At 35.8% G+C, this 18,703-nt stretch overlaps 3 protein-coding genes across 4 annotated transcripts; all 3 read right to left on the bottom strand.

The window, feature by feature from the left end:
* On the bottom strand, nucleotides 570-3,694 carry LOC18604766. Of its 2 annotated transcripts, none has more exons than XM_007037393.2 (3): nucleotides 3,326-3,694; nucleotides 2,745-2,899; nucleotides 570-1,633 (listed from the first exon to the last, which is right to left on the bottom strand). In XM_007037393.2, exons 1-3 carry the CDS (start codon nucleotides 3,369-3,371, stop codon nucleotides 803-805), a joined length of 1,032 nt encoding a protein of 343 aa, XP_007037455.2. In that variant the 5' UTR covers nucleotides 3,372-3,694; the 3' UTR covers nucleotides 570-802. The 2 variants fall into 2 exon arrangements, with proteins under 2 accessions (XP_007037455.2, XP_017972458.1); XM_018116969.1 differs by having other exon boundaries at nucleotides 570-1,630.
* Nucleotides 4,677-8,874, bottom strand: LOC18604765 (probable LRR receptor-like serine/threonine-protein kinase At1g74360). The gene is made up of 2 exons (XM_018118563.1): nucleotides 8,472-8,874; nucleotides 4,677-8,069 (listed from the first exon to the last, which is right to left on the bottom strand). Exons 1-2 carry the CDS (start codon nucleotides 8,551-8,553, stop codon nucleotides 4,858-4,860), a joined length of 3,294 nt encoding a protein of 1,097 aa, XP_017974052.1. The 5' UTR covers nucleotides 8,554-8,874; the 3' UTR covers nucleotides 4,677-4,857.
* LOC18604763 (protein WEAK CHLOROPLAST MOVEMENT UNDER BLUE LIGHT 1) lies at nucleotides 15,228-18,279 on the bottom strand. Its single transcript, XM_018116839.1, has 4 exons — nucleotides 18,267-18,279; nucleotides 17,993-18,159; nucleotides 17,309-17,456; nucleotides 15,228-17,050 (listed from the first exon to the last, which is right to left on the bottom strand). The coding sequence occupies exons 2-4, from the start codon at nucleotides 18,025-18,027 to the stop codon at nucleotides 15,386-15,388; spliced, it is 1,848 nt and encodes a 615-aa protein (XP_017972328.1). The 5' UTR covers nucleotides 18,028-18,159; nucleotides 18,267-18,279; the 3' UTR covers nucleotides 15,228-15,385.

Raw genomic sequence — 18,703 nt, 5'->3', positions numbered from 1 at the left:
AGGCCCATATGCGCATGGTACAGAATGGATCAAAATCAAAGGGCCTTGCCATTTGGGCCGAGATTGGGTTGAAGAACTGATAGTAATATGAATATTCATTTTACGTTAGCGTTTTTCAGGCCTTAACTTTTGCTTTTGCCTAATTTAGCCTTTTGTTAATTGGTATGGAAGAAATGTGTTTGTCTTCACACTGGAAGACAGACCATTTTACTTGTCATCTTCCTTCTAATCATGCTAATGGAAATAACTTCTTTTTCTTTCCTTCCATTTCATGTCAATTTTGTAAAACATGATTTTTATTTGACACTGAAAATGTGATATTTGGGTGGTCACTCTTGAGTTGGAGCAAAGCTACAAGGTTATACTTCTAATTTGCTAACATAGTTGATGCTTCAGTAGGTGCTCAACAAGGTTTAGCACAGGTTACATTCAAGAGCTGTAAAACACAGAAGTAGTCTTATTATTATACTAGAAAATCCCATGCTGGAACTGAACTTTAAGGAATCTCAAAATGAACATTCACACACAACTATCCAATATATATATATATATAGATATATAAGAAGAGAAAATGTTAGAAAAATTGTTAATGTAACACATTTCTGTTGCTAGAGTGATTATCCATTGCAGCATCTCTCACTGTAGTCCATTGTTTCTACAATTCACCTTGTAGAATATCAAATATTCTTCCAAATTCAGAAAGAAAAAGCACGATATAATAAAGACGGTGCCTGCTTTTGAAGCTGCCAAGTGAAAGAAACGCATTTATCTTCCAGTCATGCCCCATTTAGTAGTTTGTCATCTAGCTATTTCCTTCATCTCTGATCAAGTCTTGCCATTGTCTCTTTTTCACCTCTACCTTATATAAGAATTTTTTTTTCTCCATGAGATGCATCTGCAATAAATTCTTGCCTTCGCACCAAATATTACCAAATTTGCATCTCTTTTGCTGATTTTGTGCTTCTTCTCTGCCTTTCTGGGCACATTCTAGCTTTCTTAATTCAGCCTGGTGCTTCTTACCATTAAAATGCAACTGGAGTAACTCTTTACTTGAGCATCCAATGCCACACAATCCACACCAATTCTTCTCCTCGACGATATCAACTTCCGCTGCTGTAGCACGCTCTAGCTTTGCTTGCATTTTCTTGTGCTTTTGTCCTGCTAAGTGCAGCTTCAGCAAATTATCATCGGTGCACCAAATTTTACACAATTCGCACCACAATTTCTGGTTTGCCATTGCACAGATGTCACCACCATCAGTCCTACCAAAATTTAGTTCTTTAAGTTTAAGTTTGTGCTTTTTACCATTTAGGTGTTGCTTATAGTTAAGGGAACCTGAGCAGGGCACTTGACAGACTATACAGAAAACATTGGCTGACTGATGATTGAGACTGCCACCATTAAATGCTTGCAACTGTTGAGGAGGTGGGCTCTTGCTTGATGATGCTAGTTGCTTTCTCTCAGAAATCCTAGGACCAAAACTGATATGTGGCCTCGAAGAAGGAATTTGACTTGGTATTGGACTTGGCAGGCATTCGAGGCTGCTCAGTGATGCTAGTTGCTCTCTTCCAGAAAGCCTTGGACTGGAATTCAGATTTGGTCTTGAAGGGTTTGGATGTGGAAATTGCACCTGCTATGAGAAAACATTCTAGCTTGCAATATAAGGCAGACAGAAACCAAACAAAAAACCATACCAAATAGCAGTCGTTCATTCAAATTTCAACGTATAAACAATATTATATATAAGACAGATATGTGAAGAATGAAGAAAACTGATTAATATCGGAGGTGGCGCTATGTGCTCTAGGTAAATTTGTATATCATGTGCTTTTCCAAAAAAAAAAAAATTGTCAATCATGTATCATATAAATAATCAGTATTGAGTCATATAGTTGGCACTTAAGTTTAAGCATTTTCTGCTGGTAGCTTTATTTAAAATCTGAAGGTTAAATTGAACTCCAATACGTTCCCTACAAGTTCTTTATGTACATCCATTAATCTTTTTTAGTTATGTGTCTGAAAAGGTGTAGGAACTCAGTTTGTCTGACATATTGACTTTTAGTCAAAGAAGGAATATAGACCTTCAATAGTATTTACTCATTTTTCAAAAGATATCTGCTTCTACAAAGTCTTTTAGTGATAGTTCTAATATAAAGTTATTTCAAGTTATGTAAAAGAAACAAATTTATGTAAAGGAAGAAAACACAAGAATGAACAGCAGGCTAGCCAAATAAATTGATTTTACTGACAGATTAGAAGTGTGTTAGAGCAAGGAGACTATACCATTGTGCAAGTATACATTTTCTTTGTAGTTTTATAAAAGCTATATATTTTTTCTATGTGAACAAAGCTGTAAATGTTCAATATATTTGGCAGGTTAGTGTGACTTGAAGAACTAGAGGGGCTGTTAGAATCTTTCTTGGAAAGACTAGGAAGTCTTTCTTATGCCCCCGTAAAAATCAAGGTTAAGCACATTCTCAAGAAAGAAATCAATCAACCAGAGACAACAATGCTAGTATCTATGAGATTGATATACAAATAATGCATGATAAGTGAATTAGTAGACACCCAAATATCACTAATACAAAGAAACATACGTAGAAGTAACTGTTTCCAATATCCCAAGTAGAACCTCAAAGCTGAAATGTTACAGAGATTGATAATTTTGAAATTCAGTGTACAATCCTTCTAGTCAACAATGGTATAACATAAAGCATCTTATTGAAAATGATATAAGCTCTCACCTGCACTGGCATGATTTCATCTCCAGAGTCAACATATGGTTGCAATTGCAACTCTTCAATCTTCCTTCTAAATGCCAGCTCTCTTTGGATTGCAAGCTCCACACTCATAGTACTTGTCCTCTTCTCAGCCATTTCTTTTCCCATCGTATTATTCTCTGCAACATTTTCACTTTGTAAGTTCTTGGGTGATTGTAGTTAGAAGAACTCATCTAAAGCCACAGGAGCATGGGGCTTAGAAAACTGTTACGGAAAATATCTGAGTTTTCAAAATTAACGTCAAATATTTGCCATAAACGTTCTCCTCAAAACTCAGATTAAAAATTTATGGTATTATCATATAATAATCCCTTAAAAAAGGGCTGCAGGAATGAGAGAATTCATTGACAACAGGTATCCATTTCGCAATTAACAAAGAAACTAGAAAAAATAATTAGCGGCGGACCCATTGATCAAAAAACCATTGCAACCCAAAAGAAGGCAAAAATATGCGGAAGTTGACATAACAAGGCACATTAAGGAAAGAGAAATATCATTTGAGCCCACAATTTGTTTGTTAACATGCATCAAAAACCATAGCTTACCCTGTTGAGAATGAGAAAGGCACTTGAAGGGGAAATCAGAGTCCATGATGGTTGTTGATCAAAATTTGTAACTTTGCATTATTTTTATGTGTGCGTTTGAGAAAAAGGAGAAACAAAATTGTGTGCTGCTGGGTAGAAGTAGAACATACACACTTGGCCTTAATTAGCAGAAGGAAAAGGACGGGTATCCGATACCGTACTTGCCCGACATGTTCAAGCAGCAATGAACCTTCAGGACAAAGATAATTTGATGGCTTTTAATAAATTATTTTGGCATTTTCTTTTGGGATCATGGACAGAGAACAGCCAGTCCCCTGGGGACAAGTTTCTCCTTTTGGTGACCCGCCACCCAATTAGCTGCCACATTGGCTTTTGACTCTGTACCCCGACTGAGTTTGCTCGTCATACCTCTTCATGTTGTTTTATAGCCTTCTGATTCAAATTAAACCCCCAAATTACCAAAGCTTCAGTAAACTGGTGGCTCCACCCAGGAATTAGAGGTATTTTGTTGCCTGCCTAGGCGAGAATATACACACGCATGGTCACATTCATATTGCATTCACTTTGTGAATACAAAAGATGTGACATTTATTCTCAAAAAAAGAAAAATAGTTATATATATATATATATATTCATTTTAGTGTCTCATGATAAACTATTATGTGTAAGTCAAGTTGATTGAATACTCACTCTACTTCAATAAGAAAATTTTGCATTGAATGATCCCTAGAGATCTCAAGTTGATCTCAACCATGGTCTCTGAATCAGACTGCCTGGAGTTGTAGAAGGATCTTGATTAAGCACCTAAACATAAAAAGATAACAAAAAAAAAATTGACTTAATGACGATAAACTATAGGGCATGATTGGTTTGGTTAGAATCTCACATTACTTGACATACAAAAACCCCTCCAGGACATGCTATGCGCCAAGCTCAATAAAGTAATGTGATCAATACCTCATGGCAGAAAGGTTTGGCATTGTGACCGGATCATAGAATATCGGATGCACCCCTGTTTGGTTGTTTGCAATTTGTTTCACACTTCTTCTCCTTTTCTTTGGCATAAGGATCTGGGAGAAGTTGATCACAGTCGTGTTATCCTATCCTTTGGGTTTACTAGGCAAGGATACCTCTGCGATGGGCTTGGATAACAGGGGCTTCTTCTTGACAAAAACCGTATGATGTCTGCAGTAGTGATGACATTTGAAGATTATTAATGTCTGTGGTAAACTACGCCAGAAGATGTTCTCTAACTGTTGGTTTCCTTCTAGTATACCATTTTCAAACTCTAAAGGATAGTCAGCTCATTTACTCTTGAAATTCTTTCATCCATAAAACAAACAATCAAACAAAAGAGGCTCATTGCTTTGAAGCTAACAAAATTGATTAAATTCTTTCAACATAATGAATGGGGAAGTCTCTTTACAAGAAGAATCATGCACAAGAAAATTATGTGTATTGAACTTGTATATATCTAAACTATTTGACATCCTAGCCGTATAGACACTTTGAGTTCTTGAAGCATCCCGCCATCATGAGATGCAATAATTGAATTCTCCCCCGCAGCTTGTTAGTCTAATTAGCATAGCTAGCACCTCTTTCATGTTTGGTCTAGCTTGTGGAGATTCTGCTGTGCATCTGACCCCAATCTGAAGCAGCTCACGCATCTCCTCTGCCCCCTCAGCTAGCCCTGATCCCAAAAGCACAACTGGTATTGCAGCTCGACCTAATCCATTCCGCCCATTTCCCATGACACGTCTGGCCCATTCCACCAGGCATTCTTCTCCTCCATCCACAGCTCGCCTCCCAGTTGCCAGTTCCATTGCTAATACCCCATAACTGTACACATCACCTTTTGTAGTTGCTTGCCAAGTCTGCCCATATTCTGGTGCTACATAACCAATAGTTCCTGCCACCGTTGTGCTCACATGGGTATCTCCTGCATCAACGACTCTAGCTAGGCCAAAATCTGTGACTCTTGCCCTCCCATCTTTATCTAGCAAGACATTGCTAGCCTTAACATCCCTGTGCACAATGGCAGGGTAGCATTCATGATGCAGAAACACTAACGCTCTTGCAATATCGACTGCCACATCAATCCTTCTCTGCCATGTTAACCGCACTCTATCTGATATAAGATCCTCCAGGCTCCCACCTCCCATGTACTCATAGACCAATATTTTCTCTAAGCCATCAAGGCACCAACCATAAAGTGTTACAAGGTTAGGGTGGGGCCAACCAAAGCCATTTCCACTAAGAACCTCCATTTCAGCCCGGAACTCCTTTTCACCCTCAATTCCGTCTCTTTGTAGCTTTTTCACTGCTACTTCTCTCCCATCAGGCAATACACCTCGGTATACTGTTCCGAATCCTCCCTGTCCAAGAATCCTATCCTCTGAAAAATTACCTGTAGCCTTCAAAATGTCAGCATGTGTGAAAGCTGTTTTGTCCAAACGGATGACCTTGACAGTATCTGATAACCAAGGTGATGACCCGCCAGAGCTAGATGCAAGATCATGTCGATACTTCGTATCCTGCAAGAGATATCCCTGCGGCTCTGCTGGACTTTTCACCATTATGCAAACTAAAAGCGATAAAATTCCAAAAACTAAGAAGGCCAGTGTCAGAGCTAATAACACCAAAACCACAGCCAACTTGGTAGATTTTTTCTGCCTCCTATTACGGTTTGGCTGGTGATCTGTTGTATTGTCGATAAAATCAGGAACATCCAGTAGTGGATCTCCCAGGTAGGAATCTTTCTCGAACGTTGCCAATTGACCAGTTGATGGGATTACACCAGAAATGAGCGGATTGTACGAGACGTTGAACTTGTTCAGTTCAGTCAGGTTGCTGAAGCTTGTCGGAAATATGCCAGAAAAATTATTGTGTGACAAATCTAGATTCTGTAAGCATTTGATATTCCCAATCTCTGCTGGAATTTCCCCTGAAAATTTGTTTTGGGTGATATTTAGGACTACAAGTGGCAACTGTCCAATCTGCGCAGGCAGTTTGCCATGGAAGTCATTGAAACCCAAGTGAAGCATGCTGAAATTCTGCATCATACCAATATCTGAAGGGATCTCGCCCGAAAACTGATTCCCACTAAGTTGAATATAACCTGAGATTTGAGATGTCCTCACCATTGAACCTGCAGTGCACATTGGGAAAAGGCCATATCCTTTAAGCAACCGATCCCATATGCTTCTGCAGCTCTTCCTTGTGAGAATTGTATACACAAAAAGGAAAGGTGGGTAGTCTGCTGGTATCCACCTCTTCATTGCCAAGCACTCACCAGAACCAGCAATTATCCTGTTACTGTGTAGTCGATTTGACTCAAAAGTTGAGGTAGCATTTTTCCCAATCTTTGCCAACTCAGGAGGGATACTTCCAGAAAGTTGATTGTTAGCCAGGTTTAGCCATAATAAGCTAGAGCAGTTTCCAATCTCAGGTGGAATTTTACCACTAAGAGAGTTGTTTGCAAGCATCAACCATAAGAGAGAGCTCAATTTACCAAGGGCTGGTGGGATTGATCCAGAGAGCCTGTTGAAGGAGAGATCAAGGGCTTGTAATTGTGGTAAGTTTCCATACTCAGACGGTATAGCACCTGTAAATTCATTGTAGGCCAACATCAAGAAATTCAAACTTGGCATTTGAGAGATTTCAACAGGTAATGGGCCAGAGAAATTGTTAGAACTCAAGTCTAAGCGAGAAATGTTTGGCAGCTGGAGAATACCAGAAGAATTAATCCCTCCTGTGTATGAATTTCCGTGTAATACAAGAAACTTCACCTGTGTGAATTTCCCAAAAATCACTTGTATCTCCCCACCAAAATTGTTCTTGCTCAAGTCCAAAAAGACCAAATTCGTCAGGTTCAATAGGGATTCTGGAATCACTCTAGAAAAACTGTTGTTCCCCAAGAACAAACCTTCAAGAGTCGAAATCATCCCCATCTCTGACGGAATTGGCCCTGTAAAATTGTTTCCCCATACATTCAAGATAGCCAAATTCTTGCAATTTGAAATTTCCCCCGGAAGTTCACCTTGAAAATTGTTTTCTGAAAGGTCCAAAGCCTGCAAACTACAATTATTTGTAAACATTGATTTTGAAAGTTGCCCAGAAACAAAGTTTTCAGAAATTGAATACGCCACAAGCCTTGCAAATCCACTCCATATGCTGCCAGAAAAATTGTTGGAGCTCAAGTCCAGATGCTGCAGATTCCAGCACTCATCAAAGCCGTTATCTATCCTACCCGTGAAATTATTAGTCGAAAGGTTTGCAACAATCAACCGCTTGCAAATTGCTGGAAAATTAACTTCAATATCCCCATGAATCCTATTCGTAGACAAATCAAGCTTCTCTAAACCATTTAACCCTGTCAAGTTCAGCTCTCCTTCTAGGATATTATGTGATAAGTTGAGGTAGACAAGGCTACTGCATCGGTTCAAATCATCAGGTATAGCTCCACCTATGGTGTTTACTGAGAGATCAAGTTCTCGAAGTTCGGTTAAGGCCGAGAAGTTATTGAATATTTCCCCAGAAATATTGTTGCCAGAGAGGTCTATACGAATGACTCTTTTCCCATCAACAGAACAAGAGATTCCATGCCACTGACATGGCATCGAGTTCTCACGATTCCATTCCGAGTATTTTCCTCGATTTACAGGATTCTTTTCTTCCAGGAATGTTTTCAGATTCAGCAGAACTTCTTTGTCTGTGTCTAAAGAATCTCCGGCAACAATAGTACCTGTAAATAACAGAAATTTGAAAATTGAGCAAAGTGAGCAACTCAAACATTTAGTGAAAACAGGACGGCTAAAATGTAACTGCAACAAGTGAACAGAATCATCCTTTCAAAACACAAAATCGATTCACTAATACAAGTAAACATAAAAAATAAAAGCTGCCTCATGAAAGATTTTCATGCATGCATAAGAAAATTCAATCCCAACAGCAGGGTTTAAACTCTTCAAACCCCAACAAGTTTCTGAATATAAGCCCGAAATGATACTTTTATAAGCAGAATTATTGTAATTATATATCATGTTGGAGCTACTACTTAGAATCTAATTAATTAAACTACAGAATATCTGAAAAGAGTCTTCAACCAAAAACAATCATTAAGTTGATAAAAAGATTGTAAATATACCTGTAATCAGGACTAAGAATTTAAATAAAGTGAAACGCCATGTAACAGCTTGGTCTCCTGGCATGATCTTCTTCTTCTTCATCTTTGTCAGCCAATTTACTTTTGCAGTAATGAGTAATTAGTTAAACACCCATCAAATGAAAACATATGGGAAGAAAGAGAAATGAATTTCGGAGTAAGACAAAGATCGTAAGAAAAACTTCAGAAAACGTATTCGGAAAAGTCAGTTGAAGAACACAGCGCCTGCACTTATGACCAGAGACCAAGCTTGGAAGAAACGTTTGCCAACAGAGTATCTTTTTTCCCAGTTTTTATTTCTTTAGTAAAGAAGTAATTATTTTTTAAAACATCGTTTAACAATGTTAAATGGGAAATAATCTCAAAATCAATTTCCTTCTTTTCTTTGTTTGTTTCAATTTTTGGGTCTTTGGCGTTTGTTCCTCGATGAGAAAATGAGGCATTTGAAGCAAGGGGCTGGTGAGCCGCCCATGTTGACTGGTTCAGGGAACATCAGGCCATGGGGTTTGACCAAGGACCTCAAGACGAAACAAGCTATGGGAGCCAGGCAGCAGCTAAAGCATAATTTCACGTTGATTTCCTTTCTAGAATTGGAATTGGATTGTTTGTTCTTGTTGTTTGTATTTGACTAACAAAAGCCATTACTATCACAAAGAAAATTTGGAACGTTTTCACTGTTTTTGTTGGTTGGTAAGTTTCTATGGAAATACACAGAAACAAAAAAACAATGATTAAAGCATATAAAACAATATGTGTGTGACTACAACATCACCCACATGCCATAGCTTGTAGTTTTATTTTTCAGATTGGATCCCAAGATCTTTTAACCTATACTTCCTCAAGTCTCACAATATTATTTCTATTAATAACTTGTATGGGTTAATTCTATTTTTTATATATGTTAATATTTTGTAATAATTTTTTATTATTGGATGAAGGGTTTTTCTTTTTTTTTTTTTTTGTTATCTTTCATGTGTTATTCCTCGGTCAAAAAGAATCCAACATGAGATTTGAGAGATTGAATAAAGAAATGGATTTTGAAAACATAGTAAAGAAATGCAAAGCTTGGAAATCTGGGGTGTGAGAAGTAAGGAATCTTGATTATGCGTGGGGTGAGTAGCCTAATAAATAGAAAAAGAAAGAAAAGAATAATGTTCAACGCTAATGATAATAATTGACTGTATTTATTGCAAATCTATGATAACACCTAACTCGGTAGGGTTGGTTCTAGTCAACTGCAAGAATTGAACAGGCAACCACCTCAATCCTATGAATTTCATTAAAATTAACTCCATCCTTTTTAACAACCCAACAGTTCCCCTACTTCATTCAATTTTCCTTCAGTCTTACAACGGCTCACAACTAATTAATTTTGTACCCTCTTCTTATATCAGAAGAAAGAAAGTTTGATGATTTCAGGGGAAAGGGAAGGGTTTAGATTTACTTGTATCCGATCTAGAAGGGGGAAAAATAGTTAAAAAAAGAAAAAAAATTTCAAAACATACTCAAAGTAATTAAAATTTGAGATTGCATTCGTAAGATGAAAATAGTAGACAATTTACAAGATGTGAGAGAATAATTATCTCTTATTATTTACCAGTAAATAAAACCTGATAAATTTACAAGATGTACACTAGAAAAAGATTGAGGAAAGAATGTATCTCTTCATTGTCTTATACATATGAGGAGATCCAGTTGTAAAATGTAGCATTGCACAGGGATGCAGGAGAAGAAAGGGATAGGTACTTGTTTTGTGTAATTATTGTCAGATAACAAGTGGGGAAACAATGAAGAAAAGAGTGGTTATCAAGTAAGCTATATATGTTTTCAACATCATCAATTCTAAATATAAAGCTTGACACATACAATTTTTTTAATTAGCCTTTCATTGACTGCTCTGCTTGGAAGCTTCTTATTTCCTGGAAATGAAGCCAATATTTATTAAGCAATTTCCCTACTCCCATCATGAATAGAATTGAAAAATAGTGAGCAATTGGGAAGCCCGGCCGCCCATGATGTGGCTGGTGACTAGTGACCCATTTTCTTTCCTTAGGTTGCCTAGGATGCCTTGTAAAACATTTGTTCAACCAAAACTTGGAAAAGTAAAACAAAGTTTAATCTTTTCTTTACTGTGGTAATTCTATAATAATTCAGATTTTTCCTAATCAACAACTTAGTCAAGATTAATTGTGTTTATCAAATTAAAAATCATCTTAAGGTATACGTTCAATAAATAAATTTGCTGAAGTGAAATCGTTCATGGTGCGAATGTGGAGTTCACATCAGGATGGAGATGTGAATAGCCCTTGAGGCCTATAGGATTTCGCTGTCGAATCAAGGTAATATTGGCTGCGTAGTCAAAGCCATCTTAAACTAATCAAGCCACACAAATAGAATGGTCCTACTCAGAAGATGACCTTCCAATTGTTTTACATTGTTAATTAATATTTTCTCTTCTAGTTATTTAATTTGATTTTTTTCTTTATGTATGCCATCATTTCTAGCATTTGTTAATTGTGATAGAAACGTTGTGCACGTCTACTTCTTTAAAAAGAAACAGCTAGAGGTAAAAAGGCTAGGCTTATGTGCTGACAATAAAACCAAAAAGCAACAGATGTAAACTATATATTGGAATACGTATATGTATAGCAAAATTTGTCTTTGTTTTGGACAGTTGACTATGTTGTATGATGCTTGCAGTTTCAATAGTTTTTTGTATACCCTAAACCACAATGGAAAATTTCTTTATAAATTTGATCGAATTATGCAGATTTTCGAAACGACAAAGCGTGTTATAATTTAAGTAGGAAACAACCAACACAATGTGTGCATAAAAACGTTCCCAAATCGAGACTTGGATTTAAAAATTTTATGTTGGAATTCTGGAAAACAAAATAAAAATATTTATAAATGAGAGAACAAATTGTAGCATTGGGTTTGATTGATGGTAGGAGGTGAAAGGGACAATTTGGGTTTCCTCACATTTATTGCAATCCAAAATGTGGCCAGATGAAATGCAGAAGCCGACTCACCCACTTTGTGTCCCCATATTACCTAAGACGGTGGTTATATATTATATACATATTGTTGTCTAGTTGGGAGTAGGGAGTAGAAGCCCTGAGGCCTAGGGTGAAGAAGATGAAGAGGAAGATTATGAGATGACAAATGGCGACCTGAGATATACTTAACAAATGTTTGTGGATTTGACTTCACGCCAAAGATATTGCTCCATCGCCCGTTCCCTTCCAAATAATTATCCTTTCTGCCTCACACCATCAAAGTCAAACAAGGGCTCTTTATTTCTCAAGCATATTTGTTACTCTAACGATTTGATAGCTTGGGGATAAACATTGAACACCAGGGGTCCGCTACTTTTCTGGATCATGATACAGATTTTACATCAGTAAAAAGTAAAATAATTTTTAAATATATAAATATAAGTTTTTTATTATTTATCAAGTATCTTTTTTGACTTAAAAACGTAAACTAATGATTTATAAATCATATAAAATTAAACTTAAGTTCTGAACCGTGACACACTGCTATTTCATAATTATATATTTCTAATTTCATGCTCATAATTATACATTTTTAATTTCATGCATTGTAATGTTTTGATTAGTATATCTTCTCACAAACATTACATGTAAATATACTTATTTTTTAACCTATTTTTAATAAAAATTATATATATAAAATATACAGATTTTTAAATTGCAAAGTTTGGAGTATAAATATATAATTGTAACTTTAAATATTAATATATAAATTATTCAATACTATTAAAATTAAAAAATATATATATTACACAATTAGAATTCTTATTAATATTTTTAATAAAAGTTATTTGCTGCAATCAGAGCTTTTATTTAAAGATTGAATAAATCTTATTAATATTTATAATAAAAAAAATATTCTCAATAAAAATTATTTAATGTATTTAAAATTTTTATTTATAATTTTAAATAAATCTTATAAATATTTATATTAATAATCTTTAAAATGGTAATCTAGAAATATAAATAAACAAAAACTTTATTTATGTGAAAATGATCCATCTTGAGTTAATAGATGAAGAAACAAAAACTTATAAATGAGCAACCAAAATGCGAATTTGCTACATCTCGAAGGTTTAGTCCACAACACGGGCACATAAAATATTTAAAATTTTCATATATTTTTTTTAGATAAGAAATTGATCTTTCTCCCAGTAAGATAAATGTGAAAATGACTCATTTTTACTCGTACAAAGAAGGTTTCAATTTTAATTTTAAATTGGATCGAGAAATAAATTATCTTTCATTTGTATAATTTGAGATCTCGTATTAAAACACAAACTTGGATTATAGGTTTTAATTAATGAAATCAATAACCAAATTATGATACATTGATTAATATGATTAATTAGTCAAAGACAAAAAAATTAGCTAAGAAATGAAGCATGAGAATTACGACTAGATAGATTCTATGTATGATCAAACTTGTAAAAACAAAAGGCTTGATAGAGATTATGTGTGTAATGTACATGATTCGCGTTTTTGTTGTAAAGGCCCCTAATATGATTTAGTCAAGATTCAACTTAATAGGCTTGTACTTATTCATGGTCGGCAAACACTAATGCCGTCTTACCTCAGACCTCCATTTGGGCATTTTTCGACCATTTGGAATCCAGCAAATGCACCGAATTTGATCAAAAAGAAAATAGTGGAGAGTGTCACATCATTGCAGCACGTGTGGGAAGTATTGAGCTTTGACCATCTGAATGAAGAAAAATGTTGTTCACTGTATTTGCCTAATGAAGCTTCTTCCAGAGTCTCCAATACTTTTGGGTTTCGTCTCTCACAAAATTCCTAATGCATACCAAATACATTTCATGTTTTGGGTCTAAAGTAATCACGGGTTTCTTTTGCTTCTTGCCAATGGAAAACGTTGAAATTGAACAGCATCAGTTCACAAAAGCAAGAGGCTGAATTATTCATTTTGGTCATGTTTGGCTTCTTTCACAATAGGAAATTAGGATACCAAGGAATGATGAATCAGATACTTGTGCAAGGAAAGATACCAAGTTATTTTCATTTGCTCCTGCACAAAATGAGATCAAAGAAACCAGTTTCCTCTTCCTATCCCCATTAATCTCCTTTGTGGTTTCTTTTTTTTTTTTTTTTTTTTTTTTTGGTTTGGCTTTAAATCTGATAATTATGCAAATAAGATGCATCGTTTTCGTATATTGGTTGGAACCAGGAAACAATTTTTGTACAATTTCTTAATCTGAGTGTTTTTCGGATGGCAACAGCAATGCTGCCTAAGGAAACTGTAAAGGGGTGTGATGCAATCTGGAAGAGAGAGAGATGCCATTTAACCCTTGGCAACCACAACTAGCGTATGGGATTCTACCAGGGACCCCAAAATTTGACCGTCTATAATCACCTCTCATTTTCAGATGTCCTGCCCTGCTGCCCCTTTCTCCCTTTTTTCCTTTTTTTGCTGGTTGAGGATTGGTTTTGGAAAAGGATTCGATCAAACTGTATTCCAGTATTCAACTCAAAGATAAGCGCATTTATTTAATTTTGGGTAATACGAGTTCGTTTCGTTTGAGTAAAGTTTTATAAAGCTTTGCAGAAAAATTACTTGTTTGATTAAGTTTAGGCATGGGGCTGTTGAAGTTATTGGGTGACGATTAAGAAAGATAGGCAGCCACGTCATTGATGAAACCTTGGACAAGTATTGCTTTGCAACTTTTAGCCGTAATTACAAATATTCTCATTTGCTTCAATGCCAGGTCTGATTTCCCCATTTGCTTTTGGAAAAATCTTGCCTGTATTGTGGCGTTTGCTTCGTAGACAACACCGAATTCCCCTTTTTGAAATTTTGGAGCGAAGACCAGAGAAAAAACAAACATGGAGTGAGAGCGTGACTCACCAAACAACGTAAACATGAAATACAAGGAAATTATGCGACATTATAATATTAATAGTCTACCATTGTTTTCACATTCAGAATAGATGCAAGACTGGGGGCTCTCTCTCTCTCTTCCGTTTCATGCTTTGGAAAGATTTTCTAACATGTTTTATGACAAATATTGTTGATGAAAATGGCTAATGTCTCACTCAGACTCTATTTGATTGGTTATAGATGTTGATGTCAAATGTAGTTGTTGAAATGATACCCCACTGTTCAAAGCATGTTAAGTATGTGAATGAACATGTACCAAGATATAAAGAATTGATCATATTTTACCCCCATAGAAGCAGGTTAAAGTAATAGAAAAGACAACAAATATGAATCATTGTCAAAGAATCTTTAGCTTAGGTTTAAGCATCTGTTATATGAGCATGAAGCAATGGCATGGGCTTCCATTAAAGAGCCTTCAAAAGTCTTAGTCTAGGATTAAACACATTGGCCCAAATATGAGATGCAGCAGGTCTTATTATAGATAGCCCATGGTTTTAACTACTACTGTCAGAGTGAAAGCAGCCTGCCAAATTTTGGGGGGCTTCTCTTCGTTCTAGTTGATTTGCCTTGGCAAGTGGCAATACGCCAAGTCCATGACAATGCTCAAGCCGGAAGAACAAAAAGAAAAAACAAATATCAGCAAAAACAAAATTGCTAAGTCCATCTCTAATTTGTATTGGTCCTTTTACATAACTTCTTACGCATGATTATCTTGTTATGCATTTCTCCAGCCTTATGCAAACCAAGTTAACATTTAAAGCCTGTAATCAACATGAAGAATAGATATAAATATCACAATGCCACACCACAATTACCATTATTGATATAAGATCTTTCATGCAAATAGACCAATATTATCATTTCAGTTTACAATTAAAATTCCAACACATAGTACCCACTCACAGCTATTATAATCAAACCAAGTTTTTTAAGAAATTCTTGGACTAGAATTTTATGTTAAGAACTTTACCCAAAGGCTGATTTTTTGTAGGTAACTTTTCAATTGTGGGAGGACTGAATTGTTTAGGTGCAGACTCCTCCCTCAGGGCAGCTAAAGCAGCTTTTCTCCTTTGCTTCTGCTCTTGCCACATCCTCAGCTGATCCTCAAGTGTTGCTTTGGCTTTCTCTGCTGCCTCTGCCCTGGTAGCAGCCTGTTCTGCGCGGTTCCTGAACAACCCAATTTTCACCATTGCAACTTCCAATTCCTTCTTCAAAAATTCAACTTCATTCTTATTTTCTGACTCTGTGCTTAATTGTTTAGAGTCTTCTGCTAGTGACTTTGAGTTTGAAAGTTGATCTGTTTTGTCAGCTTTTTGGATCAAGATGTTGTATTCCTCAATTGAAATTGTTATATGATTAACACTCTTATCTCTTTGATCATCAATGTGAGAAACTAGTGCACCTTGAGGTGACTTCTCAGCTTCATGGTTGAGCGTAGAGTTGTCACATCCTTCAGCTTCCACTTCCTGTTTCAACTTATGATATTCCTTCTTGGCTTCTTCTGCTTCAACTGCTAGCTGCTGAACTGCAAGATGGAGCCCTGATTTAACACTTAGATCTCTTGCTTCAGCTGCCTCTGCTGCTGCAATTTTTGACCTCCCTTTATGAAGCTCAGCCTTTAACATCGCTAGTTCGACTTGTGAATCATTATCTTTTTCCCCAACTTCATCCATCTCAATTTCTAGTTTCTCTAGATCACTTTTAAGTGCTTCAACATTGCAGTTCAGGCTCCTAACCTCTTCATTAGCATTTTTCAGTTCAAGTTTTAATCGATTTAGTTCTGTTTCCAATGCCTCAATATAAAATGCTTGATCTGATATCTTTCTCTCCTTGAATTCCAAGTCTTGTTTTATTTGGTTCAGATCAATTCCACCATCTGAAGTAGCATTCTCCATTGAACCAAGTATATTAGTTACCTGCTTAAGTTCTGCCTGTAATGAATCAATATACGCAGACTTAATGAGCAGCTGATTCTCCAGTTCTTCTATTGTTTCCAATTGTTTTCTCAGATCTTCTACCTGCTCTTGTGCTTGAAATGCTGTTGCCTTCAATGACTCTATCTCAGCATCCTTCTCAGATGCAATTCTGCATTTCTCCTCCTCAGCTTCAGTGGCTGCCAGCTTTGAAATAAGAACAGAATCATGAAGCTCCAAAATGTGGTCTAACAGCTCTTCTGACTTTTCCTTTTCCATGTTAGCAGAGGTTTCCATCAGTTCTGCTTGTGCCATTGCCTTAAGCTCTGAATCCTTGGCAGCAGCAAGTTCAGTTTCCATATTAAGTAGAGCAGCTTGTGTAACCTTCAGCTCATTTAAAACGTGTGAAAGCGGCTCACGGACCTTTGCAGTTTCTGACAACTGATCCACCATCCCTTTCATCTTGGATTCAAGTTCATCAATCTGACTCTTGACTTCATTGCATTCTTCTATGTATCTATCTCTCTCGAGCTCAGAGTTCTTTAGTAGAACCGAAAATTCTTCCGTTGTTTTCTTGTAGTGTTCTAGTTGAAGAAGAGTTTGCATGTATGCAAAGTCCTTTGCTTCCAATTGCAGTCTGTAGTTGGCCAATTCCTTTTCTAGGTCTTCAATATCTTTCTCTTTTTCCACACCTGACTGAGAAAAAGAAAAGGGGAGATATAGAAATGGAATCAGAAGCTTTAGTAATGTTGCATACGCATTCAAAAGGGTTCATTATCTGATATACTCGAGCAAAGTTCCTAGTATCGAGATTTGCAATATCCTCAACGAAATAATTCAATATTCCAGAAGCAATACTACTTGTGATAGAAGAAAGCATTGCTTTGTAAGTACTTGACTACAGTTTGTGACTTGCAAAAACTTTGAATACCACAATAAAAACCAAAATCTTACAGCGCTGCTACTGGACCGGCGTTTGGACTGATCATTTTCACCAAACAAAGATAGTGCAACTTGAACTGGTTCAATAGGTTTGGTATCAATCTCACCCATATTTCCCTTCCAAGCAAAGAATTGCAAACCGGAAAACACTGAACTGGATCTGCAAGAAATCCAAATCACATTCAGTTCAGCAAAGTTAAGCATTGTATGACTCACTTGTATTCATAACAAGGCTGTACGAATCTATAAATTTTAAGGCTGCAGACCGAGTACAGTGGCATTAGGATTCACGTTAAACCTAGAATATGGAACAGATATGAAGAAATCATTTGTCAGACAAATGTATCTTATCCAAAGCTTTCATTCCTTGGGAAGAAGTTTGCCATGGAGATTCTCAAATCAAATACTTTAAGAGATACCTACCTTATTTCAAGTTTATTCACAGTTTTAAAGAGTTATCAACCATAGATTTAGATTAGCTAGCTTCCTTAAAAGTTGATCAATGGCATGCATATTTCGGAAGGCAAATCAATCAAAGCACAAACAACCTGAATTGCAATGGATTTAATGAACATTTATAATTAGATGAAAACAACATGATAACAAATATATACATACTTTTGCAAACAATTTCTAATGAAACGAAAGAAAACAAATGGGAAGATAATAAAAAAGAAGGGTGAGGTGAGGAAGTACCTGGAATTGCCGGGAACTGAATTGCCAGGGAACATGCAAACGAAAAGCCAAGGTACAGTGATTTGAAAAGGGTGACAGACACTGGAAGTTTCATAGAACAAAACATTGTTTACTAAGACTTTATCGGAGAAAACAAGGCGAGCGATTTTTGTCTGGGTTGAACAAGTTCAGCGGTTGACGATATCGAATCGATACTCAAACTTCCTTGGAATGATCCACATCCACAAATTCCTATTTCTGTTTTCTTTTCGGAATTTCGCGTCGCGGGCTTTTTGTCCACTTTTCTCTTTTTGCATTAATACCCCTTATGAATTTTTCTTGTCATTTAAAAATTGATATAAGAGAAACTTGTGAGAAATTTTTCTCTTGATAAACCCATTTAAGAAATAACTGTTTTTATTCAATTTTATCATGACTTGATAAAAATATTTTTAAAAATTTATTTAGCTTAAATTTTTTATAACTTCAAAATTATTATGGAAATTTTTATAAAAAATAATAATTTTTAAAATTAAGATAAATCTGCTCTGTAAATTTACTTTTATAAATTTTTTTTATAAATAAGTTGTTTGACAAAATAGTTTATATAAGTTTTAATTTTGATTAAAATTACCATAAAAGATATTTAATAAATAATTTTCAATTAAACACAAATTCCTTTGTTCATAATGAAAAAAAGTTAATTTTATTTTTTATTTATTAAAAATATGA

This window comes from Theobroma cacao, chromosome 3, assembly GCF_000208745.1.
Source record: "Theobroma cacao cultivar B97-61/B2 chromosome 3, Criollo_cocoa_genome_V2, whole genome shotgun sequence".
Classification (NCBI taxonomy): domain Eukaryota; kingdom Viridiplantae; phylum Streptophyta; class Magnoliopsida; order Malvales; family Malvaceae; genus Theobroma; species Theobroma cacao.
This window is presented reverse-complemented; position numbering and strand designations above follow the sequence as displayed.

Bases quoted from the DNA above. Each gene is read 5' to 3' on its own strand.
- LOC18604763 (XM_018116839.1), bottom strand. From the start codon at position 18,027: ATGTTCCCTGGCAATTCAGTTCCCGGCAATTCCAG. The intron at 17,457-17,992 runs GTACTTCCTCAC...GATTTCTTGCAG, and splicing joins TCAGTTCCCGGCAATTCCAG to ATCCAGTTCAGTGTTTTCCG. The intron at 17,051-17,308 runs GTAAGATTTTGG...TCTTTTTCTCAG, and splicing joins GCCGGTCCAGTAGCAGCGCT to TCAGGTGTGGAAAAAGAGAA.
- LOC18604765 (XM_018118563.1), bottom strand. From the start codon at position 8,553: ATGAAGAAGAAGAAGATCATGCCAGGAGACCAAGCTGTTACATGGCGT. The intron at 8,070-8,471 runs GTATATTTACAA...TGTTATTTACAG, and splicing joins ATTCTTAGTCCTGATTACAG to GTACTATTGTTGCCGGAGAT.
- LOC18604766 (XM_007037393.2), bottom strand. From the start codon at position 3,371: ATGGACTCTGATTTCCCCTTCAAGTGCCTTTCTCATTCTCAACAGG. The intron at 2,900-3,325 runs GTAAGCTATGGT...AAAATGTTGCAG, and splicing joins CCTTTCTCATTCTCAACAGG to AGAATAATACGATGGGAAAA. The intron at 1,634-2,744 runs GTGAGAGCTTAT...GTTTTCTCATAG, and splicing joins ATGAAATCATGCCAGTGCAG to CAGGTGCAATTTCCACATCC.